General features: G+C 53.5%; 1 protein-coding gene across 2 annotated transcripts; it reads left to right on the top strand.

The window, feature by feature from the left end:
- The first annotated feature begins 39 nt into the window (after positions 1–39).
- PCSK7 (proprotein convertase subtilisin/kexin type 7) lies at positions 40–26620 on the top strand. Of its 2 annotated transcripts, none has more exons than XM_042959302.1 (17): positions 40–586; positions 2172–2291; positions 2754–3218; positions 4129–4263; positions 4865–5030; positions 6201–6291; positions 7220–7274; positions 7748–7886; positions 8780–8880; positions 11470–11637; positions 12416–12523; positions 12946–13048; positions 22858–23014; positions 23555–23649; positions 24500–24593; positions 24822–24966; positions 25227–26620. In XM_042959302.1, the coding sequence occupies exons 3-17, from the start codon at positions 2766–2768 to the stop codon at positions 25590–25592; spliced, it is 2376 nt and encodes a 791-aa protein (XP_042815236.1). In that variant the 5' UTR covers positions 40–586; positions 2172–2291; positions 2754–2765; the 3' UTR covers positions 25593–26620. The 2 variants fall into 2 exon arrangements, with proteins under 2 accessions (XP_042815236.1, XP_042815237.1); XM_042959303.1 differs by having other exon boundaries at positions 42–586; positions 24822–24939.
- Positions 26621–26729: the final 109 nt, after the last annotated feature.

Below are 26729 nucleotides of genomic sequence, written 5' to 3'. Positions count from 1 at the left end.
GGAGCGGCTGCGGCGGCACCGCGCCGCCCCCGACGGCGCCCCCTAGCGGCCAGCGCTGGCGCCGTGCGAGCGCCGCGGACTCCGCGGAAGCCCCCTAAGATACAAGTGGACTCTCCCGGGGCGCGGGGAGGAAGAGTGAGGCGACCGCGAGAAGGAAGGAGACCCGGCGGAGGGAGGAGCCCCTCTGGAAAGGTCCCAGAGAGAGTCGGGGCCATGGCGATCAGAGAGAGAAGAGGAACGAGGTGTTTGTAAAGGTCAAAACCGAGATTCCCTTTCCAGAGGACGCCATGAAGGGCAAGACGGTCCCTCCGGGCAGTGCCCCTGTGGAGGACGCCCCGACAGCTCGGGGCGGTGGGGCCAGGCGAGCTGAGCCCACCGCGCCCACACGCTCCTCTCCTGGCGGAGGATGCCCGGAGCGGCCGGCCCCCTAGCGCCGGTTGCTCCGGGCCGCTCGGCCGGGCCGGGGCCTCGCCGCTGATTGGCTGCACCGCCGGGCGGAAGTGATGCTACTGTCACTGGCTCCCCGGGCTCCGGGGAAGCCGCGAGTTTCCGCAGGCGGGCGGCGGCAGCAGCTGCGGCCGAGCCGGTGAGTTGGGCACTCGGTGGGGGCGGGGCCTGGCAAGTCCGGGCAGCCCAGAGCTGGGGGGGGGCGCCGCCCGCGTCCGAGGACGAGGGGGCTGCACCGAGGGCGTCCTCAGTCCCTGCTTGGGGCAGCGCCGGGAGACGGGGCGGTAGGGTCCCGATTCCAGGGTAGTACGGGTCCCTCTGAGGAGGGGGACACATTGCACGGGGCAGAGGGAGGTCCCGATTCCAGGGTAGTACGGGTCCCTCTGAGGAGGGGTACACATTGCACGGGGCAGAGGGAAGTCAATGAAACTGACCGTAGACGCAGCCTGATTTCTAGGAAGCGGGTGTAGAGGCACGAGGAGGAGGACAGCCTCTTGAGACAGACTCTTTCCTGGACTCTGGGCTGCCCGTGTTCTTTCTTTTCACCCTTGGCACCCAAGAACTGTAAAGATGCACAAAGCAGTTGGGTGAGGTTGTGCTCTGCTTTCAAGGGGGGATTTAAGATTCCTTTCCCAGAAACCTGGGGTGGAAGTAGGAGATGGTACTGCTCTGCCAGAAAGAAGGAGGAAGTGGTGGCCAGGTTTCTCTTCTCTTCCGGAAATCAATGGGATCTAGGAGACTGAAGGGGCCTACCTAAGTGGGGCATAATCTGGCTATCTGGCAAGACTTTGTTTTACTTAGTCATGTGTGGGAAAGGCATCTGATTATGTTGGGACAGTGGAGGCTGCCGCAGGGCTAGGAGGAATGAAATGTGGAATGCAGATTTTTGGAGGGAAAAGTTAGGTGGCGTAAGTTCCCTTCTTCCTTTCCAAAGAGACTTCGGTAAAATACCTATTTTTCTGTAATGTTTTGAGTTGGATCCATTTGGGTGTGTGTGTGGGTACTAAGCCCTGCCTCGGGGTGACACGAGTACAGAGCAGATGATTCTGAAGGAGCCCAGTCACCCGTGGGCATGCACATGTTCTGCTGCCCACCCACCTGTGCCTGTCCCCACAGTTGCCCACCAGTTCTAAATTCGGCCCTTCTGAAATCAAACCATGGGTGCCAGCCCCGGGTTTGGTGTTCAGCCCTCACTTCCAAACCAACCTGCCGAGCTAGTCTGTAAGGGTATAGCCCCTTAGTGCTACTTTCCAATCATTTCTTCCTTCCCGGTTGCCCGGTTGCCCACTTGCTTTTTACACCTGTTCAGTTTCGCTCACACTGTCCGGTTTTCCCCATTTCCACTGCTTCCTGCCTACTCTTACTTCCCCTGGCCTCCGTCAGAGATACAGAAATCAGGAAGTTAGCTACCACCTAGACTACTAGGAAGCAGTACTCCCTGCTTCTCGATGAGGGTGTTTTGGCAATAGTTCAAGCCCTCTTCTAGGCCTCTGGGGGCCAAAGAAAAGAGGGTGGCATGATGGTTAGGACAAGAAGTAGGGCTTCTGGGTTCTGTACTGACTTGGCCAGTTCTTTGCCAGTCTGCAGCCAACTTGAGATCCCTGAAAATGATACTCGATCATTGGCCAGTTCCCTTGGTCACAGGTCCTGGAGTTCATGGCTAGCCTCTGCTTGCTCCCCTGGGTTTGGGAGGACACCATTTCTTCTTTTCTTGGGGCCCACAGGTCTGCAGTCTGTGCTCAGAGCCAGCACCACTCAGTGAAAGTGATGCCTTTTCTCCATTTGCACAAAATGAGTGTGAGGTGGTCAGCCAGACCAGGAGCTCAACCTCACATAGAGTCCAGGTAGGATTGGGGCACCATTGTGGGGAGTCGGCCCTGAGGACAACCGGATGAGATGTCAGCTGGGGAAAGATTTATGTCCCCTCTAAAGGGAGGAAGGTCTCTTCTAAGAGCAGTCATGATCCTGCCAGTAACCTATGGGAGCGATATGACTTCTAAGCCCTTTTCACGGCAACAGTGGCAAAGAGCAGTGCGTTGCCCGTTAGCAATTGGACATTCTATTTGATTATCTGGTGAGATGGCGATTGGCCCATCATGCCGTGGAGGTATCCCCTGGGGTTGGCACTGGCCCACACCCCCCCTGAGGGCTTATCCCTGTTGCTCAGGAATAAGTGTGAATAAAACGAGAGGCTCAAGTATTTAAAAAAGGAGTGGATTGGGGATTTCTAGGTGTAATACATCGATGGCTTGGCCTGCCTGCAGATTCCTGCAGGTGTCTCTGATGTCCTTTCTGTTTGTTTGCAGCCTTCTGCTCTGATGCCGAAGGGGAGGCAGAAGGTGCCACACTTGGATGCCCCCCCGGGCCTGCCCACCTGCCTCTGGCTGGAGTTAGCCGGGCTCTTCTTCCTGGTTCCCTGGGTCATGGGCCTGGCAGGGGCCGATGGGCCTAGAGCCCAGGGTCTGGGGGGGCTAAGCTGGGCCGTGCATCTGGACAGCCTGGGAGGGGAGGAAGAGACCCTGGAGCAGCAGGCAGACGACTTGGCCCAGGCGGCGGGACTGCTGAATGCTGGGCGCGTCGGGGAGCTCCGCGGCTACTACCTCTTCGTCCAGCCGGCTGGGCAGCAGCAGGCGGAGGCCGCCCGGCAGCAGGCGGAAACCGTGTTATCCGGGCACGAAGCTGTGCGCTGGCACTCGGAGCAGAGGCTGCTCAAGCGGGCCAAGCGCAGCGTCCACTTCAATGACCCCAAGTACCCACAGCAGTGGCACCTGGTGAGTCCAGCCCTGCCGTTTTCGGCTCTCCGGTGGATATGTTCTGGGTCTTCCGTTCGTTGGCGGGCTTTTGACTGTGTTACTCTTCGGTCGCCCCCCATCCTTTGCCTGAGGAGACACAGCTGTGGGCTTCGCCTTCCCTGCACTCACTTCTGGGGAGCCAGTGGGCTGCAGAGGTGAGGGTGTGGGTTCTGGGACCAGGCTGCCTGGAGTCTAATCCAGCTCCGCCACTCACCGACACACGCCTTTGAGCAAGCCGCTTAAACCGCTCTCTGCCTCAGTTTCCCCCTCTGTAAAGTGGAGACTGTAACAGTACCTACCTTGTGGAGTTATGGTTAGGAGAAGTGAATTAATATATGTGTGTCAGACACACGATAAATACTTCGGAGCATGTTACATAATGTTAATAAAATGGTATATATATGTATATATGTTTTTTAAGTTTATTTAGAGAGAGAGTGTGAGTGGGGGAGGGACAGAGAGAGAGGGAGAGAGAGAATCCCAAGCGCTGTCAGCGCAGAGCCCGACATGGGGCCCAAACTCGCGGACACTGAGATCGTGACCTGAGCTGGCATCGAGAGTCGGATGCTGAAGCGACTGAGCCGCGTAGGTGCCCAGGAAAATATATATTATATGGCATAATAATTGTATCGTCCAACCCTTAACCTTGCCACATTTCACTTCTACCACCCGTGAATGACGCCAAGCTTTCCCAGGGAGCTAGGTTGTGGCAAAGCCCTCACTTGTCCGTCTATCCTCACTAGACCTATCGGTCTACGACCTCTGTCTGGCTCTTTGAGGGTGGCCAAGGGTGAAAAGGGGCTGCTAGCCTGCTTGTCTGTGAGCTATGCTGTGTGTCACTGGCCTCCCAAGGCTCTGAGAATAGCTCCTGACCCTGTGTCTCCTACAGAATAACCGGCGGAGCCCCGGCAGGGACATCAACGTGACAGGTGTGTGGGAACGCAATGTAACCGGGCGAGGGGTCACTGTGGTGGTCGTGGATGACGGAGTGGAGCACACCATCCAGGACATCGCACCCAACTATGTGAGTGGCCCTGGGACAACCTCTCCGACCCCCGTGTCTTACCTCCTTCTTGATGTTGCCTTAGTCTGGTTCCCTTTCTTCCGGGTCACTGGGCCACACAAAAGGGCCCGGGAGATGGGACGGCTGAGCTTCCCCTTGCCCCCAGCCGGCATTCCAGTCTGGCAATTAAGACCCAGGGACAGGACTCTGGGTGGCACTTCCTGGTTCCGCTTGCTGCTCCCTGCCCTGGGCAGTAAGGAGCGGTCCCTGTTGGCAACTTCCCTCTCCACACGAGTTCTGAGCACCTTCCTCTCTAGCCTGGTCTTCAGGTAGCCCTAGATCTCTTTTACCTGGGTTTCCCAAGCCGTGGAGCAGTCTCCCAGACCCATTTCCACCATGGATGAGAAGGAAGTTCCCTGAGCCCTGTGGCACTTTCAGTTTTGCCCCGCGTGTCCTATCTCATACCTATAGCCTGGGTGGTTTGCAGAGAGAGACAGACAGGCTTGTTGTGCTGGCTCGGAGCCCCAAAGTCCCAGTTTCCCCAGGTCTCCTCTCTCCTTGAGTTCCAGGGCCTGACCCCTTAAAGCCTGTGAATGACCATGTCGCCCCTGCCATGTTTCAGAGCCCCGAGGGCAGCTATGATCTCAACTCCAACGACCCTGACCCTATGCCACACCCGGACGTGGAGAACGGCAATCACCACGGCACGAGGTGTGCGGGCGAGATCGCCGCAGTGCCCAACAACAGCTTCTGTGCCGTGGGAGTGGCGTATGGGAGCCGCATAGCAGGTACCTGCCACTCCGGCCTCATGGGCCTCTCCTGCGGGACCGTCTTCATCCCCTGCCTGCCCCTCCCCCAGATTCTGAACCCCGTTGATCCCACTGTTGACACACATAGCATAGGGCAAAGGGAAGCTTATGATGTGTGTCTGTGGGACACATGAGTTCATTGGGTTTTGTCAGTGCCGTGGTGTCTCAGACATGCTGTTAGCCACAAACCCTATCATCTACAACAGATAAAAGTGAGAGTGGTCTCAATGTGGGATGGAGACTTCGAGCCCCAGCCACTCCATGGCCTGCCCCCTTTTTCTGTTCGTGGTTATGTCCCATCAAATGACCCGACTCACTGTAATGGTAACTCCTTTTCCTTATCTGGGTTATATTTGTATCTTCATAATTTCCCAAGTACCCTTGACCCTGCCCTTCCTCCTTGACCCTTAATGTCTGTGGAGACTCCTCTGCTATCGCCCAGCTCTCCAACTGTCATCCCTTCTGATGGTCGCTGTCTGCTCTCCCTCCTTTCAAGAGAGCGGAGCAGCGCTGGCCCCCACTGGGGATCGTTCTAAGGCTCCTCCTCTCAGCCTTTGTCCATCAGAGCAGAACGCAAAGGGTGTACACGGGGAAGCCCTCCCCATGACTCCTCCTCGTAAATGTGCTTGGAAACTACACACTGAATAGAGTGACTGTTTTCCTCTTACACGCCAGCAGAGGTCAGCAACTCTCTCCATAAATGAGGCGACAGAGCGAGCCAGAAACTTCAGGGACCAAGTCCCTTCTGAAAGCTCCATTTTCCTTACATGGTCGCCGGGATGTGACCCGCCCCATTTGAGAGGGTGAGATTAGGCATCCACGGAGTAGTAATGGTAATGAGTACCTTTTCTTGAACACCTTCTATGTGTCAAGCGTCGCACTGCTGTTTTACATGATTAAGAACGCAAGTAAGGGAACTTAGCTACCTACACTCTGGCCCAGGCTCTTCCCACCAGACCCCATGATCCTTAAAATCTAAGATGTAGCATTATGTTAAAAACCACCGTGGTCCATACACATGGTATAAAAATTGAGAGATACAGGAGCGCTCAGAGGGAAAAGTAAGTCTCCACGTGTGGCTCCCACCACGCTGCTCCCCGTCTAGGGGGCCATCAAGACTGAGGAGCTGATGTGGCCTTCGCTGCCTAGGTATCCGGGTGCTGGATGGACCCCTCACAGACAGCATGGAGGCTGTGGCGTTCAACAAACACTATCAGATCAACGACATCTATAGCTGCAGGTAAGCCAGGAACACGGTGAGGGCGTGAGGCTTCAGCACCTGGCACGGATCCTCCAACAAAAGAACAGCAAGATGGGCTGGCTCGGCCAGGTCCCAGCCAGGGGCCTCTTACAGGGTTCGACCCAGAAGTCCCATCACTCGGATTTCTCCAGATCCCTGGCCACTGGGTCCTTCCTCAGTCCTAAGCCCCGTGTCTCCCCAGGAATCAGGTTGCCATATGAGGAGTGCTGCATTCTGGCGCATGTTCATTTTGTTTAATAAGCTCATGAGGCCTCCTGTCCAACCACAGCCGTGCCAAATGCCCGGCACCAGCCCCGCTGCCCTACGCACGTAAATGCACGTGCAGCTTCAGATTATGGTTATGGTTGCGGAGGGGGCAGGGGCTGAGTTCCCGCCTAAGGGGGAACTGAAGTTGGGCTGCCCTCGTGGCAATGACAGCACCTGTTCCCCCGCCCAGTACCTCCCTTAAATGTATGACATCATCCTCAGCATACATTTCTCTTAGAGAAGGAATCGAGAACTCCTCAGACCCAAGAACCCACACAGATTGAGTACTTCTTTTGTGGGTGCTCTCCCGTCAGCCTGGTATTAGAGCTCTACATCAGGAGATGGGTGGCCCCCGTCCCCCACTACTAATATGTATTGTGTCCTGCTCCTGAGGACCTGAGAAAGGATTTTCAGGGGCAGGTTAAAGCAGTCCTAAACTGAGAAAGTTTCCAAGGGAAAAAAGAGCCTTATTGCATACTTCTGTTTTCCACCTTGGAGTGAGGGCTGAATCCTTGAACCCTATGTCCTGTGATCATGGCAGTCCTGGCCTGGAGCACTTGGGAGAAGATGAAGAGGCCAGGCCGGGGGGTGTGGTCAGTTGAGACCTGGGTGGGCAGCCGTGGTGTGGCTCTGGCTCTCCCCTCTGGGTATTTCTCAACAGCTGGGGACCAGATGATGACGGGAAGACAGTGGATGGCCCCCATCAGCTTGGAAAGGTAAGTGAAGTGCATGAAGATAGACCTAGGACACCCTCTCCACTCAGGTCCTAGAACTACTACGGGTCGCCCCCTTTCCCACCCCACCCCCATGTGTGGTGCCAGACTCACATCACCCAGCCCTCCCACCTCCTTTTGGGAGAACACTCCTAACCTGGAGGTGGGGGTGCTTGGGGGACCCTGGTTCTTAGAGAAGTGGAACAGTGCTTTGAGTTGTTTCCCTGTGATTTGGGGCTCAGCGCCCCACTTCCGGCCCCGCCCTATCTGATAAACGGTGTATATCCTTCAGACCGTTGTTCAGCTGACGTCTTCCTCCCCTTCTCGTAACCCTCTTTAAATCTCCTTCTCCCATGCCCCAGTGCCTTTGGGCTTTTTTCGCATTTCTTTCTAGGAGGGGAGGAGGCAATTGGTATGGAGGGTAGAGGTCTTCCTAGGAGTTCCTCAGCTGATCCCAGCATGGTTTTGCTCCTCAGGCTGCCTTGCAACATGGGGTGATTGCTGGCCGCCGGGGCTTTGGGAGCATCTTTGTGGTAGCCAGCGGGAACGGTGGCCAGCACAACGACAACTGCAACTATGATGGCTATGCCAACTCTATCTACACCGTCACCATAGGTAGCGGCCTGGTGGTTATGCGTGCATGTGTGTGAGTGCGTGTGTGTGTGTCGCTCGGTGGGGAGGGGACTCCGTTTCAGTGTGTGTGGGGCTCCGTGGTGAGGAGATTGTGCATTTTGGCGTGTGTATCAGTCAGTGGTGAGGGAATTGTGTATTTTTGGGGGGGTGTGCCTCAGTGGTGAGGGGATTGTGTGTTTTGGAGTGTGCGTAGCCCTCAGTGGTGAGCGGGTTGTGTGTTTCGGGGCGCCCTGGCTTCTGTGTGTCTGTCTAACTGTCCAAGCACAGTCTTCTCTTCAGGCTCACATAGTTAGTTAGGAGGGACTATCCCTGTTCTCACAGGATCTCAAGACGTCCTTAGTAGACACCATACTCCGGGAAACTTTCAGCCCATCATCTGGTTAGGCCTCTGCTCCAGCCTCTCTTCCCATGAGCCACTTGCCTCCTGCTTGAAGCCTTCCCTGACCCCCTCTAGTCTGGATTAAATGCCTCGTACCTGTGCTCCCCACCATAGCATCTGCTGTCCCGTTGCATTTATTTACTTACCTGACTTCTTCCCTGACCTCAGGCTCCTTGAGATCAAGACTGTGACTTTTTCCTTATGGCCCCAGTGCCCCTCACAGCATGTGACCTGCAGTAGATAATTAATAAGCATTGAGGAAAATGAGTGTGTGAACGGATGAGTCCGTATAGAGGTGGCACTCCCCCCGTTTTACCCCGGAACCTATGGAAAGAAGGGTCTTAGGGCACAGAATACCCTCTGCCACTTGAGGTTGCCTCTTCAGGTGACAAGCGTGGGCACTCTGAGGCACTTGGGCCACTGAGATCATTTCTGAAACTCAGGACAGCCTCCCAGATGATAACTCAGCTCCCGCTCCCCCTCCTCTCCTCCCCAGGTGCCGTGGACGAGGAGGGCCGGATGCCTTTCTATGCGGAAGAGTGTGCCTCCATGCTAGCGGTCACCTTCAGTGGTGGGGACAAGATGCTCCGGAGCATCGTGAGTGCCTCCTGGGCCCGCGCTTCCCACCCCCGTCCCACGACACTTCCCTCAGGCAGCACAGCCAGGTCTCCTCGTGTCCCCGCTTCCCTGCCCCATCCCTTACGTTCCTCCTCTTAGCAGATACGGATCTCAGAGGGCATGCCACTGTTGGAAAAATCAGAGCCGAAGACTCTAAACAGATCTGTAAATGGCCTTTATCTTTAAAAGTTTAACTTACAAATATATATTTTGTTATAGGAACGACTAAGCATCACACTGATTAAAGAACTCATGTGCAGTGTCTTCCTTTGGTAGAATTTGGGCTTTGGCTAATTTCTCTGGGCTTAGGAAAAAACCCTTCGTTCCATTACTCTTCAGCCCTTATGTAAATACTGTGAGTTCTGGTCACATTCCTCATCAGGAGTAAAGCTAGCAGTTGTCTTGATGGGATGGGCAGGAAAAGGAGTCCGGGAAATGTCTCAGTCAGCCCAAGAAATAGTTCTTTCCTTAGAGCTAGAATTGGAGCCATATCACACAAGAGATTGGAGCCGGGCAGTGGAGCTTCTCAGGCTGTGGGAAGCTTTTAAAGAATTCAGTCTGATGCCTGCTTCCCACTGGCTTAGCTCCATCCCAGCAGGTTGGGGTCAGGTCTCTGGATTGTGACTCTACAGCTCTCTGCCTGTCCCCGCTGCCCAGAATAGAGCAATGTGGGGATGGGGAAGAGCTGGGCTGGAGCCAGGGGGGGTATCACATTTCTCCAGCGGCCCAGGTATGGAGGTCTCTCTGGGGCCACTGGGAATTGGGCTGCTTTGTCTTCCTGCTGGGTCAGATTCGTTTTCCAAAACTGAAATTTTGTTTTGCCAGTAAGTGACTTCTGGTCAACACATGGTTCCAAGGCCCTGTGCCAGGGGACCTCAGCTTCCCACCCCCGCCCAGGGAGGAAGGTGGAGGGAATGGGTCGAAATGAAAACCTAAGAGATCCTTTGCCCAGCAGGCAGGGGTCTGGGTTCAGAGGGCACTCCAGCCAGGCCAGGCTGGGAGAGGAGGAAGAGGAAGAGGGAACCCTGGTGGAACTCTGGGGAACCCACTCCCAAGGAGGCGTCACCAGCATGGGTGCCATTCTGGCTTTGCTGCTCTGGCCGTTCCCTAACTCAGCTCCACCTCTTACCCCCACCCCCACCTTCCATCCGAACTGTGATTTGTCCAGAGGTGAAAAGAGAGTTTGCTTATCCAAGTTCCCAGCTTTTGGATGTCCTTTCTTGGAAACCCCGCGTTGCCAGTTTCTGTTCAGTGACCAGCTCAGAGGAGCGGTCTTCCTGAGAACAGAGCATGGGGCATGCACTGCCCACCCTATGGCTGGCCGGGGTGCATCCCTGGACTTTCCTATGGCTTCCCAGGGCTCCCGCCAACCTAGGCCTGTTCCCAGCCCTCCCAGCTACAACGAGACTGTCCCGATGACGCCTTTTCCTTAACAGGGAAAAAAAATCAGTCTGCTCCCTGGCACAGACCAGCCTTCCCCATCTCATTGAGACCACAGCTTGGAGGGTTTTTTCCTTTTTCTCCTGGGAGCGCACAGTGTCTGAGTGAAAATCACATCTCTTGGCAGCTGCTGTAGCAGCTGGGAGGGAAGCAGTGAGTACAATGGAGAAAGGGTAGCTCTTGGCAGAAGTTACCTCCCTGGTGTCTGACCCAGAGAGAAGCCTGGAAGAAAAAAAACTCTCAAGTCTTAACATCAGCACCACGTGCCACATCCAAAGTGCCACATAGTGGAGCAGGTTTAGGCAAACCCGTTGTGGTTCCAGGGTTGATCGGAGCATGAAAAGAACTGGATGCCATCTCTCCCCGCCAGGCAACTCTCCTTCCCGTCCCCCACTGTCACCTCCCCCTGAGAACCACAGGTAGAGTGGGGGGGGGCGCGTGGGGGGGGGCGTGGGGGGGGGGGACTCATGGGAACCATACTGAGGCACCAGGCCCAGAGCAGCAGGGCGGGCAGGCAGTGTAGACACTAAGCCCTCGCTGAGCTCACAGGGTGGGCGAGGGCACAGTTCCCTCTCCCTGGGAACACATTCCCTTTGTTCGCACTGATGTCACTCCAACCCCTATCGCCGGGCTGCCAAGTTGGATTTCCTTGAATGGTGCCGTCACTGCTGTCCCAGCTCCAGCTGGGGCCCGGGAGCCCGCCCGCCCCCCCATCCCCCCGGGCCACTTCCTCTGTCTAGCTTGGTTGAGGGGGTTGGAGGGCCAGGCTAGGGGATTCGGGACACAGTTATTAGAGGAGCCGGAATCAGGAAACCGTCCTCTGCACATAAGGCCTCTCCCACACCTCCGTCTCCTCTCTGCCCACAGCCGGACCCTCCCGAGTAGCCCTGTAAACTGCCTTCTTTTCTCAGCTCTCCAGAGCTTGTCCCGCGGGGCCTCGGGTGATGAGGGATCTTCCTTTATCCTGACCCGCTAGTGGGCCTGCCTCTGGTCAAAGACTCAGCTCTCACAAAGCCAGGGCCGACCTGAGAGCCTTCTTCCGAGGCCCCGTCCCCTGCCCCTCTCTCCACAGCACCTGTGAACTCCGTGTCTAACCCAGTCCCCCCCACCCCCCAATCTGCTTCCCAGGTGACCACTGACTGGGACCTTCAGAAGGGCACAGGCTGCACCGAGGGCCACACAGGGACCTCGGCCGCAGCCCCTCTGGCGGCAGGCATGATAGCCCTGATGCTACAGGTGCGGCCCTGTCTCACCTGGCGTGACGTCCAGCACATCGTTGTCTTCACAGCCACCCAGGTGAGACCCTAGCAGCCGGAGCCGTGGCCCGGCCCAGCCTTCCCCAGGGCTCTGCTTCCAAGGACTTGCAGGGATCAGGAGGCTTCAGACTCTAAATGTCCCACAGGTGAGGTGCCCGGTGCTTTTCAGAGTTGCCTGTGTCTAGAACAGGCGTGGGGACCCCATCAAGATCCTAGGCCTCAACTCATCCGTACCTATTCTGCCTGTGCTGTTTCACCTGCACAGGAGCACCCCGGCTGTGCTCCCTTATTCCAGGGCCGGTGACTCCTGGCTCCCTCTCTAGAAGCAAGCTATGGAGGTGGTGACATCATGGGGCTCTGACCTTTTGTCCCAGCCTTCCTTGGGGAATCCATTCCTAGTAGCCCTGGTGGGAGAGTCTGGACCGGGTCAGCCAGCAGGGCGAGCAAGGAAACCAGAATTAGGTTGTTGACATTATAGTTGACCCTTGAACAGCATGGGTCTGAATGTGTGGATCCACAGTAAATGTATTTTCTCCTCCTTGTGGTTTTCTTGATAACATTTTCTCTTCTCCGGCTGACTTCACTGTACGAATACAATACATAATACATGTATGAAATGTGCTAACCAACTGTTTGTGTTGTTGGTAAAGCATCCAGTCAATAGTAGGCTCTTAGGACTTAAGTTGTAGGGAGTCAAAAGTTATACGTGGATTTTCGACTTTGGGGGGCAGGGGGCAGTACCCCAACCCTTGAATCGCCCAAGGGTCAGCTGCACTTTGGAAGTCCCAGGGACTAACCAGGACCTCTGTTTCTCTCAGTATGAGGATCGCCGTGCAGATTGGGTCACCAACGAGGCAGGCTTCAGCCACAGCCACCAGCATGGATTCGGCCTGCTCAATGCTTGGAGACTCGTTAATGCAGCCAAGGTGAACAGGTGTTGGCAGGGCAGGGACCCCTGCATGGAGCGACCTAGGGAGGGGGCTAAGCGCCTAAAACATTGCCTGGCGCATCGTGGGTACTTAGTGTTCTTTGTTTCATCTATCCTAGATGACCCATTTTCCAAATGAAGAGGCAGGCTCAACATTGTCACTGAGGCTTCCAAACTATTGGTAGAGAGTATAGCTGGGGGCTCTCAGGGTGCTGTGGTTCTCATCTTCCACCCTGGACACAGCCATGGCCTCTGGTTCCATAGGGAGCACTCCCAGGGGTCAGCAGGAGCCTTGGGAGTGAACGAAGGTGATGAGGAGAGGGAAAATAAGAGCGGGGCCCTAAGGATCAAGTTGGTGTGTGCGTGCGTGCGTGTGTGGTCGGTCTTGTTCATTCACCACCACCCCCTTTCCTTTAATAGATCTGGACCTCGGTCCCTTACTTAGCTTCCTATGTCAGCCCTGTGTTAAAAGAGAACAAGGCTATCCCGCTGGCCCCCCACACGCTGGAGGTCCTATGGAATGGTAAGTAGTCAGCAGAAAGGGGGTTAATCTGGGGATTGAGGTTTGGGGCGGGGTAACGGGGGAAGTCAAACTCCTCATCCCTGCCCGATTCTAGCCCCTTCCTTTAGGAGCTGAGCTGCAGCCAGACCTGTGGCGTTTTCTTTGACCATTTTAGGACATGTTGCTGCTTCTGACTTGGCTGGCCCCCTGGCTGCTTAAATAAGACCTTTCTCCTGAGTTACTAGTAGTGGAGACGAACTGCTGAGCAACCGGTCAGAATAGCTGGGGGAGGGGCGCCGCTGGGACTTGGGCAGACAAGGCAGGAGTTGAAAGATGCTCCTTTGACTTGCATGCCAGGAACTTGCCAGGCAGTTCTCTTCAGCCCAGTGGCCTTTGGATGAAGTAGATGAGTTTCTTCCTTTGATTATCCAGCTTGTCTAATACACAGATAGTTGGATGGGGTGTGTCGTGAGTGGGATGGAAGGATGCAGATGTCACCCTGGGGTGCAGCCACCCGTCCCTCACACCTGGGGTCAGTGGGATTTTCTGAGGGTCTGCAAATCGGAGATGTGGTTTGTGAGGAGCACCGAGGTTGATCCCCTGCCCAGAGACGAGGGAAGCCGGATGGGGGTGCTTGTGCATCTGCAGGGAAGATTGCCCTGAGGCCCCATGTGAGCACTGGCGGGGGGGGGGGGGGGGGGGGGGGGGGAGGGGGGGGGGCGGTCCCTTGAAGAATTTTGACAGGCAGGGTTATTTGCTGTTTTTGTGTGAAGACTGAAGCATGCCATGCTCTGTGCGCAAATTAGAACTCCGTCCTCACTTCTTCCGGTTTGATCCTAGAAAGTGATCAGACCAGAGTAATAGCAAGAGGAAGAGTAGCCAAAGAAGGGACAGGCAGGGGCGGCCTCTTGGGGCGGAGGTTTCCCTGACAGGGGTTCCGCCGTCTCTCTCCCTAACCACGTCCAGCACTCGCCCAGCTTCCCTCTACGTGGAAGAAGATCCACGGGCCCCGTTCATTGTGTTTTCCGTAAAAGGAATGCTATCTTGGAAAGGGCATCAGCCAAGGCAGAGAAGTGCAGGAACATTCCTGGGAATGAAGGGCCCCGGGCTCTGCCCTCATGAGTCTTGGAGATAGTGTGCCTTTTGTACCTCCCCCCACAGCTCCCTCTCCCAAGCCCCCTGTCCTTTAAGTGACAAAGTAACCCATAACCGCACCTGTCCCGTAGAAGTTGACTTAGAAGAGGGTTGGGGCCTTTCCGGTCTCGTCATCCTCTGCTTCCTCCTGTCTGACCGGGGGACATCGCCCCAGCCTGTGTGGCAAACCTCCCTACGTACAGAGGCGCCTGGCCACTGCTTGTCTGTCACTGGGCAACACAAAAAGAAGGACAGCTTGTCCCGGGCTGGGGACAGTGGGACTCAAATGGTGGGAAGAGGATGAAGCAAAGGGAGGCGCAGACCCAGAGTTTTGCTAGTGTTGAGGGCAGCAGGCAGGGCTGCTGTGAACGAAAAGGTGCTTCCCCTCTGTCGTGACTCCATTTGCCCCCCGAGCAGACAGGACAGAAAGTGCAAGCTTGTGGGGATGCTTGGAGGTTGAAGGGACTCTAATTAACAAAAGATCAGGGCAACTCAGTCCTAGACAGTCTAGAGACCTGCTCCCATAGCCAACCTGTAGTCTTTTCCCCCCAAGACCTGGGATAGTCGGTGTCTGAGGGCTCAAAATGGACCTTTTATAAGGTGGAGGGAGCTGAACATTGCTGAGATGGGAGAAGAGGCGAAATACCACGAAGACTCTAGAACCTTCCACAATGATAGAAATGTTCTCTATCTGCGCTGCTCAATTCAGTGGCCACTGGCCATTTGAGGCGATTCAACACTTAAATGTGGCTTGTGTGAGGAGCTGAGTTTTAATTTTGTTATACTTAAATTTAATCACAAGTGGCTAGTGGCTGTCATATTGGGCAGCACGAGAGCGAGACAGAGGTTATGGACGAAAAGGGGTTGGAGGCCCTTCGTTCCTTTACATCTGACTCTGGGTCTGAAATCTCCACCGGAGGGTGGGAGGGACAGTGGGGTTTGGGAGGAGTGTCTAAAACACAAGAGACTGTGTGTATTTACAGAAATTTCCTGAAACCCCTTGCACTTATCTTACCCTATTTACAGTCTGAGTCTAACGGGCTCACCTCTGCCTGCAGGATGAGTCCCGTTCCTTCCCTTCTCCACACCTTACCTGTCCGACCCAGTCTTTCCCTCTCCACCAACTCTTCCTTTTGCCTTCAAGTGTCCTCCGTTCACCTATTAGGAAACAAAACAAAGTCCCTGCTGTCCTTTAACCTGTAACCCTTTCAAGTGAATTAACTAAAGCCATGGCTCACTTTTATCACCCGCGCTCCCTGCCACTGAAGACTCGGTACCTTGCGCACAGCGCCCCTTTCCCGGCCAGGCCCAGGGGGCTGGTTCCGACTTCATCCTTCTCGACCGGCCTGCTGCTCTGACCCTACGAATGGGGGCCCTGGCAGCAGCCTCCCTCCTGTCCAGCTTCCGGGACCTCCTCTGCTCCAGAGCCCTCTTCCAGCTTCTCCGCCCGAGGCCCTCGTGTCCTTTGTTCGCTCTGTCACTACTCCCAGACCGTGAGTGCCTCTTTAGACTCATCCCACAGTTCTCTCTCCTCCCTCTGGTTTCTCGAACTGTGCAGCGGTTTTCGTGACTTTGGCTACCAGCTCTCCACAAACGATTCCTGGATCGAAATCTTTTATTGTGATCCCTTACCAGTGGGAGGACAGAGATCGTCATGGCTTCCGCAAGGTTGTGAACAAAGAAAGCCCTCTGGCCACAGGGAGAGGGTTGAAAAAGACCCCAACTTACCAAAGGCCAAACAATAATAATAATATCATCATCAACTACGACTTGAATGCTTTTTATGTGCCAAGCACTATTCTAAGTATCCACTCATTTAAGGTATTAGCTGCCTTAATTCTAGTGTCCACACACGCACGGCCACCTGTGTCTCTAACACACCAATAAGAAAGGCAGGTAGCATGCCACCGTGTATACATCTGAATGCAGACGGGCCCTCGTGGGGCTCTTTCCGGATTCCATTCTGTTCCATGATGTTCTCGAACGTGTCATTTACTCTCTGTAAGCCCTTTCTCTGCCGTGTTAATGCTCTCCTCCAACTACGCTGCCAGTATTTCCCTTCATCTTTCTATCCCCAGGTCACCGTGTGCTGTTGGGTATTTGCTAGCACGCTGCATTTCACATACACAAAATTTAACATTTCATTGTCACCCTCAAAAGCCAGCTTGCTTTCCAGGTTTCCTCTGTTTCTGCCAGAGCCATTGCCGTTCCCTAGGCTTCCGCACGTGAAGCTGTGGCATGGTCAGCCCCGCTGTACCCCTTGCTTCTGCCCCGGTCTTCCCCTGTCCATTCCACTGCAGTGTACTCTTTCGCTTATTTCTCTGAAATGTCTCTTAATCGATTCACTCTTTCATTCTGCGAACGCGAGACCCACCTCATTCCAGGCACTGTGTTAAGTTCTGGGGATTCAGAGTTAGACAGGATTCCTGCCCTCTGGAGCTCACAGTCTGGTAGGGGGAAGGTGCCCCGTCTGCAGTGGAGATGACACAGGTGTCCAGGGAAGACAGGAGGGCTCTCGGAGAAGCCAGGACTGGCCTTTCAGCAGGTAGCTGGCCAGGGGAAGAGGTGAGGAGAAGGACATCCGGGCAGCAGGGGCAACAGGTGCAGAGGCAACAGAGCTTCAGGGGGCCACGAGTCATGTGTGGCTGGAGCGGGGGTCTGGGGGCAGGACCAGCTAGAACTCCATGTGCCACGGTAAGGAGTTTGGACTTGACCTTGAAATCTGTGTGAGGAGCCTTCAAGATAAGCTCTCACCAACTGATGGTGGGGAAGGGTGAAGGAGAGCAGTCTCTTTAAAAAAAATTTTTTTAATGTTTATTTTTGAGAGAGAGAGAAAGAGAGCGGGGGGGGGGGGCGCGGGGGCGGTGGGGGGGCAGAGATAGAGGGAGACACAGAATCTGAAACAGGCTCCAGGCTCCAACCTGTCAGCACAGAACCCAATACGGGGCTTGAACCCATGAGTGGTGAGATCATGACCTGAGATGAGGTTGGATGCTTAACCGGCTAAGCCACCCAGGCGCCCCGCAGTCTCTTATCTTTTAGAGATACATACGCAATCTCTCCTGATGAAATTACTTGGTGCCTAGGGATGTCATCAAAAGACTCTGGGAAGAGGAAGAAGTGAGGATCATTGGTGAAATAAGATTGGCCATATATTGATAATTATGGGAGTTAGGTGTTGAGGACATCTGTTCTATTTTTTTTAGGTATGCCTGGAATTTTCTCTAAAATATATATATATATACATATATATATATATATATGTATATATATACACACACACACACACACATATATGAGTATAAATGTACATATAAATGTTTATATGTACATTTATACACTTATATAAATCAGTATTGCATATTTATTAATATATAAAAAGATTTCAGTTATTTAGCTTGAGCGACATCTAGATAGTGATGCCATCAAATGAGATTAAGAACCCAGGTGGGAAAACAGATCTGGGCAAGGGCTACAGAATATGAAGATTGAGGCTGAGAATTTGACTCTGCTGTGTTTCGGGCTTCTGGGCAACATCTAGAGGTTATATCCAGAAAGCGGTTGAAGAAATAAGTTCAAAGGTCTAGACCGATGGCAATGGTTTGGGAGTCACCAGCATAGGAATGGAAGAAAAGGTCTGGGGAAGAATGCATCACTGGGGTTGGCAGGCAGACAAAGGATGAAAGAGGATCCAGGACATTAAAGGAGTGAACAGAGGAAATATGCCTCTGAAGAAAAATGAGGAGAGAGGAGATGGGCTTAAGGGGTAGGAGGAAATCCAGAGGACAGCATCACGAGATTTCATGGCAGCTTCAGTGAGAGGGCAAGTAGACAAGGGCAGAAGGGCGTCCCTGGGTTTGCCACCCAGGCCATTGGTGACCTTGAGTATTGTTTCAGTGTAGTCACAGGGGCAAAGCTGGATTGCGCTTTGTTGAGTAATTAATGAGGACAGGAGAAGACTTCTGGTTAAAGATGGCAAATTGAACATGTTCTTTTATTTCTGCTTTTCTTCCCAAACCTCACCAAAATGAGAATAAAGGAGTAAAAATGGTATAAGCCCAAGGACAAAGAGAATGGGAGAGACCAGCAAATGAGAGATCTCATCACAGTTTTGGAAGCTGGAAAATGAATGGAGAAGTGAGCAGGGCTGAGAAAATTGCATAGCAAATACCTACAAGGGTGATACTAAGAAACAAGCCCCTTCGTGCCACAGAATCCCAAAAGGCTCAGGACTTAGAGGCCCCATGTGCTCCGGGAGATGCACGGAGACGCCCAGACATGAGGTATGAGGCAAAAAATAGGGATCAATGAAAAGGTAGACCCCTGGGCACCTTCTCCGGTTCTTGGCAGCCAGGTGATTCCCCTTCCTTATCCTGGCAGGAGTTGGGAGGTTTATTCTCCAGAGACAGAGAGTGTACTGGGAGAGATCCCAAGGCCCTGGAGCCAGGTGATTGGAAGGCTTCTCTCTGGAACAATGGAAGGACCCCTCATCGAAAGACTCGGAGATACTCATATGGAGGGCTTCTCCACGAACTGGTCAGGTCCCGAGCCATCTAATTTTAGGGAAGTCTGCCGTATAAAGCTCCACTCATGCTTAGAGCTTCCAACTGGCTTTTGAAGCTAATAAGGATCACTGGCCATTTGAAAAAGGAAACCTCCAAATCCTGAGGACAGTTATTTTCAAGGCCAAAAGTCAGCCTAATTATCATGCGGGAGGGTGGGATACGGATACTTTCAGGCACGCAAGTCTTGTTCATGCTTTCGTGTGTCGGAAACTGCTGGACGATGCAGTGCTTCCACAAGGAAGGACACACCAAGAGAGAAAAGGGTGGGGAAGAGAGAGAAAGGGAGTACAGACAGACAGGAAGCAGAAACCCCAAGGGAGAAGGAAAGGAAGGTCCCAACCCAACGGCAGTGCAGCAGATAGGAGCGGGAGACAAGAAGGCGGAGGGTGAGTCTCCCAGGGACAGTGGCACTGAGGGAGCTTCAAATCTATTCATTTGAAGAAATAGTATTCAGAGAGCTCGTGTGGTTCTTCTGTGCAGCCGGGGAAGAGTCAGTGATGGGGACATGAATTTAAGTAAAGCAAAAGGAGGGAAATTGTTAACTCCAGAGGGGAAGTCAGCAAGTTGTTGAAATATGATCATTACGTACCACTTGGCTAAATTCCATTTAGAGAAGATGGAGGGGAGGGCAAGGTAGGGAGAAGATGTGGGCGTGGTATTAAATCTTTATCTGCTGTAATCAAAAGTTGATAAATAACGCCAAAGATTGATAAACCATGAAATAGTCATACATAGTTATTATTTGGAAACATGAAGGTAGATCCCAGAAGAAAACAATCAAAAGCAAGAAAAAGTGCTCCTGGGGAGTGGCTCACGAGGATGGTGAGGGATGGGGTGGGAAATTGTTCTTTTACGCGTTGAGCCCTTCTGGGCCAATTTGCTTTTAAAACCACTTATGCTATCTTGACAGGAAAAAACGTTAAGAATGAATGAGGGGGTAAGAAGTAGAGTGAATGTAGACATCTTTTCCGAGAAGTTCAACAGTAAAGGAAAATAATATCTGCTACTTACGTGGTCCTAATACTTGGTGCTTGTTCTAAGTACTGTATGTATATGAACTAATATAATCCTCCTAGCAACCCTATGAAGCAGGTACTGTTACTATCCACCTTTTACACATAAGGAAACAAATTTGATTCTCACAACTAGGACAGGGCTGAGCTGGGATTTGCACCCAGGCTGGATGGCTCCAGAGCCCCTGTTCTTTTTTTTTTTTTTTTTTTTAATTTTTTTTTCAATGTTTATTTATTTTTGAGAGACAGAGGGAGACACAGAATCCAAAGCAGGCTCCAGGCTTTGAGCTGTCAGCACAGAGCCCGACGCGGGGCTCGAACCCACAGACCGTGAGATCATGACCTGGGCGGAAGTTGGACACCCAACCGACTGGGCCACCCGGATGCCCCAACAGAGCCCCTGTTCTTTTTTTTTTTTTTTTTTTTTTTTTTAATATATGAAATTTACTGTCAAATTGGTTTCCATACAACACCCAGTGCTCATCCCAAAAGGTGCCCTCCTCAATACCCATCACCCACCCTCCCCTCCCTCCCACCCCCCATCAACCCTCAGTTTGTTGTCAGTTTTTAAGAGTCTCTTATGCTTTGGCTCTCTCCCACTCTAACCTCTTTTTTTTTTTTTCCTTCCCCTCCCCATGGGTTTCTGTTACGTTTCTCAGGATCCACATAAGAGTGAAACCATATGGTATCTGTCTTTCTCTGTATGGCTTATTTCACTTAGCATCACACTCTCCAGTTCCATCCACGTTGCTACAAAAGGCCATATTTCATTTTTTCTCATTGCCACGTAGTATTCCATTGTGTATATAAACTACAATTTCTTTATCCATTCATCAGTTGATGGACATTTAGGCTCTTTCCATAATTTGGCTATTGTTGAGAGTGCTGCTATAAACATTGGGGTACAAGTGCCCCTATGCATCGGTACTCCTGTATCCCTTGGATAAATTCCTAGCAGTGCTATTGCTGGGTCATAGGGTAGGTCTATTTTTAATTTTCTGAGGAACCTCCACACTGCTTTCCAGAGCGCAGAGCCCCTGTTCTTAACACTGGTGGGTAGAAGGAAGCGAAGAGTTGAGAAAGGGTTTGTTTTTGTTTTTCATCTGCAGTAGGAAAGACATAAGCAAGAAGATGGATAATGGGGCTGGTCCCTCGTTGAACCCTTGCCAGCCAGTAGCTGTGAAGGGAAAAGAAAGCAGAGGGGTTTGAGAGCGTAAACAAGAGAGTGTTGGGGAGCTGAGCTGTGGGATCTGAGCCGTTAGGAAAGGGCAGCTGGATGGATCACAAGGAAATGAAGGAAGGGGTCAGGAAAGGAGTGAGGGAAGTGGAGGGACCGGATGGCTCCGTTTCCAGAAGAGGGAGGACATTGGCCTTGAAGACTTGCCAGATGGACTTGAAGACCACGTGCACGTGCACACACGTGCCCAAAGGGAGCTCGAGATGGGTATTCACCCACGTGCTACTAACGCTTGCCGGGGCCTCTTTCTTTTCAGTTTTGTTCAGCTACGTTTCTGATAGGTCTTTGATTAATCTGATGAAACCCACCATGAGAGTTTCAGGAGCCAGGCCGTCCCAGACAATGAGCAGGCCCAGGGTGTGGTCGTGGAAGTGGGATGGGAAAGGAAGTTTGGAGCTAAGGAGAGAAAGCAGGTGGAGTCACGACGGGGCGGGGCGGGGGGGCAGTCCCGGGAGCACTGGTGGATGAGGGTCCAGCGCCTCCCAGAACGCAGTGGGAGGGGGCCGCGCCGGCGGCCAGTGGGCACAGGTCCCGGAAGGACAGGAAGCGGTGCCACAGACTCCAGCCTTTCCTTTCCTCGTCGTCCTTCAATCCTCGCCGTCCACACTCTCAGTGTGAAGTGCAGGTGCTGGGCTCTGCCTTGCCTGTTGGAATAGGAGTAAGTGGAAGAAGAAGCGCTTTAGAGAGATTTTTTTTTCTCATTGCCACCTGATTTTTTAATATTCCCCAAATGAATCTTCTACTTCAGCCATTTGTGATTCTCTTAAACTTTGTTTCGAAATAACTGTAGGTTCACTGCGTCGCGAAGACATGTTCAGGGGGATTTCACGCACCTTCTTCCCCGTGTTAATATCTGAAATAATCATAGTATAGTATCAAAACCAAGACAATGGCATTGCTACAGTCTCTAAAGCATATTCAGATTTCGCCAGTCAGATGTGCAACTCGTGTGTGTGCGTGTGTGTGCATGTGTGTGTGTGTGTGTGTGTGTCTCAGGGTAGGGAGGAGGCTCTGTGCGTTTGTACCACATACGTGGCCTTGTGTGTCCACCACCACAATCGAGATCCAGAACCCGCCATCCTCACAGGACTTTCTCATCACCCCTTTGTGGTTGTCCCCTCAGCCCCATTGTGAGCGCCCAGCAGCCACTAATCTGGCGTCTGTCTCCACACTTAACACTTAACGTGATTCATGAATATCACACAAAGGAAATTGTGCACCATGCATTCTTTTAATAGTGGCTTTTTTTAATTCAGCATAATTTCATCGAAGTGTACTTACTTCAGTAGTTGTTTTTAGAGATTTGTATCACCGTCGGTAAGAGACCTGCCCACCTCCACCTCTACCTCTGTGCCATTTCCCCTCCCGGATGGCACGGCTACCTACCAAAACCCTCTAGCAGTCTGTATTCATCTCCTTCTTCGGAGGGTCTCCCTGCCGTGCGCCTGAACACACCTGACTCCTCTCTGTTCTAGCATCAGTTATGTATTCCTCACACCGTATCATTCTCCACTTTCAGGTAGAAGGTAGAGGTCACGTCCAACTTCCCTTTCTATCCCCAGCGTCTAGTACAGTGCCTGAAACCTAGGAGGGACTCACAAAGTTACTTTTTGGCTGAATGAATGACGTTGCTCTGTTTGATTCTTACCCTGTGTCTTGAGTATGTTTTCACCCCAGTGAGAGTCTAAACTAGATTGTAAATCCCTTGACAGCAGCCTCTGCGTTCCGTTTACTCGTGTATGCTATAGGTCCCGGTTAGGACTGCCTTAGGTGTTTGTACGTGGCCTCGATGAGTATGTGCCTTTGTGTGTGCGGGGATGGACGGAGGGCGTAAGTGTTTATGGGGCTGGTTTCCCAGCTGCCCAGCCTGACTTCCCACAGTCAGCAGGATGGACCTGGAGATGTCGGGGCTGAGGACCCTAGAGCACGTGGCCGTGACCGTCTCCATCAGTCATCCACGACGCGGCAGCTTGGAACTCAAACTGTTTTGCCCCAGTGGCATGATGTCCCTCATCGGCGCCCCCCGCAGCATGGACTCGTACGTACACCTGTCTGTCCCTTCTGAGCTCTTTTTGCAACAAGGGTCTTTGCGAGGAAGAGGTACGGGAAAAGTGGACACTGGCACCGGCCTGAGCTATCGCGGCACCGGCTGACTGTGGCAGCTGGAAGCCATTTCTGACCTGCTTTGTACAAGTCACTTACAATGTGCTAAGCGCCGCACTTCACAGATATTTTCTCTAATCCTTTGTAAGCTGCCTTTACAAATGCGGAAACAAGTCACAGAGCTAGGAAGTGCCTGAGGAAGTAACGGGAAGCCTAGATCTGTGGAGCTCCGCAGCCTGTGGTCTTGCCACCTTTACTTTTCCCATGAGGACACATTGATGCGAGTCCTCTGTCCCATCCCCAGGGGACAGAGGCAGCACTCGAGGACCCCTCAGGGCACGCTCCCTAGTGACTGTAGCTCAGGCAACAACTGCTACATTTTCATGGCTGCTTCAGGGAGGAAATCACGTCTGTGGGCCAAGGGTCAGTTCCCTGCCCCGCGCCTACCAGGTTTTCCACTCTGTTTTTCCCCCAGAGATCCCAATGGCTTCAATGACTGGACCTTCTCCACTGTGCGATGCTGGGGGGAGAGAGCGAAGGGGACTTACAGACTTGTTATCAGGGATGTGGGTAAGCCTGCCTGCCCTTCCATCTGGTCCCTCTGGAGCTCAGAGTCCCCGCAGAAACCGTCCCACGGGGAATACGTAGGGTCGCCATTGGACCAACAGGGTAGATGCCAAGAAGTACGCGCCATCTAGAATATGGGCACCGAAATCTAAACTTGTTCGTTGGTACTCCCTCTCATATTCCTTGGAGAAGTGACTGATCCATTTTTCCTCAGGATAGCAACAAAAATTCCTTGTTGAAACCACATTTCAAGTCCTTTCACATATAACCGTCCTTCGGCCAGCCCTGGTAGGCAGGTAAGGGCAGGACTAATTTTCACCGTTTTTTGGTTTTGTTTTTTGTTGTTTTGGTTTTTTGGTTTTCTCTTTTTTCTTTCTTTTTCTTTTTCTTTTTTTTTTTTTTTTTTTTGAAAAACCGAGGTACACCCAGAGGTCTGATGTGGCCGGTGCAAGGTCATACAGTATTCCAGCGAGGAGACTGGAAACTGAGCCCAGCTCTCCCGGCTTCCAGTCAAGCTAGGTATTCCCTAGACCAGTGGTTTTCAAACTTTCCTTTAATTTAGTAGAAGGACATTTTATTTCCTCCCCCAAGCAAAATCCCAGCTGAAACCTGAAAATATGAAAGAGCTAAAGGCAGAGCCTCCTTGCTTCGGAGTCCCACCTCCCAGCCTCCCCGTGTCCATCCCTGAGGGCACCCGTGAGGCGCGTCTGCAGAAGCCCCCCAGCCAGTGGGACACGCACAGCCTCAGCTGGCCGTGGGGTCAAGCCCCCAGGTTGGGGGGGCGGGCAGGGCCTCTGCTGCTCACACGGCCAGCACAGGGGCAGGGCTCACGGTGCTTCTCTTGCCCCTCTAGGAGACGAGACGCCCCAGGCCGGCACCCTCCAACAGTGGCAGCTGACCCTGTATGGCTCTGTGTGGAGTCCAGTAGACATCAGGGACAGACAGCGGTAGGTGCCAGACTCATGTGTCAGAGGGACGGCAACTCCGGGGGCTGGGAGAGGCCGCTGAGGGCCCCCTCCTCCCTGGGAACCCACACTACACCACCCCCCCCCCCCCCCCCGCCTTGCTGCTCTGGGACTTCCCTCTCCTCGGCGGTAAGGTGGGAGGACGGGTGAGGGCAGGAGGCAGAGGAACCAAGTTCCAGAGCGGGTTCTCATCCCTTGTCTTCTCCACAGACTGTTAGAAAGTGCCATGAGTGGAAAATACCTGCATGATGGCTTCACTCTGCCCTGTCCTCCTGGGCTGAAAATCCCTGAGGAAGATGGTTACACCATCACCCCTAACACCCTCAAGGTACGAGGGCCGAGCCTCCAGCTCCAGGTGGGCAGGAGGGGGCTGGGGGGGGGGGGTGGTCCTTGCTGGGGTGCTCTAAGTGACCTGAGAAGTGAGGGGTGGGGAAGACCTGGGTCCCCACTCTACTAGCCAGCTCGAAGAGGGCACTGCTCAGTGGGGTCAAGTGCTTTGAGGTGGGGCAGCGGTCCCTGGGAGGTGAGAGATTTTCTGAGCTCGTTGTTCTGGGCTGAGGAAAGCCACAGGGCTTTGGGAAACCATCCCTAACTCAGGTGCTTGACCTTTCCCAGACTCTGGTGCTGGTAGGCAGTTTTACCATCTTCTGGACCGTTTACTACATGCTGGAAATATACCTGAGCCAGAGGAATGTGGCCTCTCACCGCGTTTGTAGGAGCGGACCCTGCCACTGGCCCCAACGAAGCCAAAAAGCCAGGGAGGAGGGGACAGAACTGGAATCAGTGCCACTCTGCAACAGCAAAGATCCAGATGGAGTGGAGACAGAAAGTGAGGGCCCTGCCACCACGTCTGGTCCCCTTGTCCCGGACCTGTTGGATCAAGGGGACTGGGGCCTGTCCCAGGACAGGAGTGCCCTGGACCACCCTCATCATCAGCTACCCCCAGACCTGTTACAGGGGAAAGAGGAGCAGATTTGCTGACCCAGGGCCCAGCAGACTCAACATGGGCCAGGCTCTTCCTTCCCCGAGCCAGGGAAGCTGGGAAAGCTGCTCCGAAGTCCCAGGAACTCTGGGGAGAAGGCGGCCCTGATGCTAACATGGGGAATCCACAGGCCTCAAGAGCTCCCTGTGACTACATTCAGGGAGGGCGAGGGACTTCTCAAAGTGCAGTGACAGAGGAATGGTGCCAGAGAACAGTGTGGCCATAGCCTCAAGATCTTCCTCCTCCTGAAAGCTTTTGGTGAGAAGGTCTTGGACAAAGGCTCGGCCCCTCCCATTTGTCAGGCCTGCTTCCTCATTTCTCCTGGGCAGGCTGGTGGACCCTCACCCATGTGGTGGGGTGGTGCCCACCAGGCCAGAAGAGCCTCTCAGTGGAAACATCACTGGGGTCACTTAGGAAGAGGGCTCAGGGTGAAGGCTGGGAAGAGCCCCTGCATATACGCCTGTCCTTTTGATGACCCAGGACCTAGAAACCACAGTCCCCTCCTCTCCCTCCCTCACCTTCCTGCCTACGCCTGGAACTTAGGACATACAGGTATGGCGGTCAGCCCCCAGCCCAGCCACACTCGCCCTGAAAGCAGCTGCCTCCATTAGCCCTGATCAGAAGCCAACCTTGAACATACCCCTGACTCCTTCACCACCGCCCCCCACCCTCCGTCCTGAGGGATCGGTACGATGCCCCTGGCACGGCTCCCCAGGGCCCGCGCTGCCTCACTACGGTAGTCTGCAGCAGGACTATGACGGGGCTCGGCCACTGCCACTCCAGCCCTGCGACCGCCCTGTCTTCCTCTGCAAAGTGCTCAGGGAAATGGCCCTACCCGCTGGAGGCCCGCCATCTGCCTGACAGGCTGTGAGTCCTCCCACCATTACTGGCCTCCTCCCCTCTTCTGAGCTAGTTTGGTTGATCTCAATTTTTTTTAACGCTTAAGATTTGGGTTTGTCTTTTCACAGCAACATTTGGTTGAATGTTTTTCTGCACAGCTTTTCCAAAATAAAAACCTTCCACGCAACTCTGCCCCTCCCCAGCTCCTTTCATCTGCCTCCCAGAGCTAATGCAAGTTGCCAGGTTGCTCTCCTTGGCCTTCGGTCCCCGGTCCCCGAGATCCACTCTCCTCCTCC

The sequence above is a fragment of the Panthera tigris genome, chromosome D1 (genome assembly GCF_018350195.1).
Source record: "Panthera tigris isolate Pti1 chromosome D1, P.tigris_Pti1_mat1.1, whole genome shotgun sequence".
Taxonomy (NCBI): Eukaryota; Metazoa; Chordata; class Mammalia; order Carnivora; family Felidae; genus Panthera; species Panthera tigris.
This window is presented reverse-complemented; position numbering and strand designations above follow the sequence as displayed.

Bases quoted from the DNA above. Each gene is read 5' to 3' on its own strand.
- PCSK7 (XM_042959302.1), top strand. From the start codon at position 2,766: ATGCCGAAGGGGAGGCAGAAGGTGCCACACTTGGATGCCCCCCCGGGC. The intron at 5,031-6,200 runs GTACCTGCCACT...TTCGCTGCCTAG, and splicing joins GTATGGGAGCCGCATAGCAG to GTATCCGGGTGCTGGATGGA. The intron at 23,015-23,554 runs GTACGTACACCT...TTTTTCCCCCAG, and splicing joins GCCCCCCGCAGCATGGACTC to AGATCCCAATGGCTTCAATG.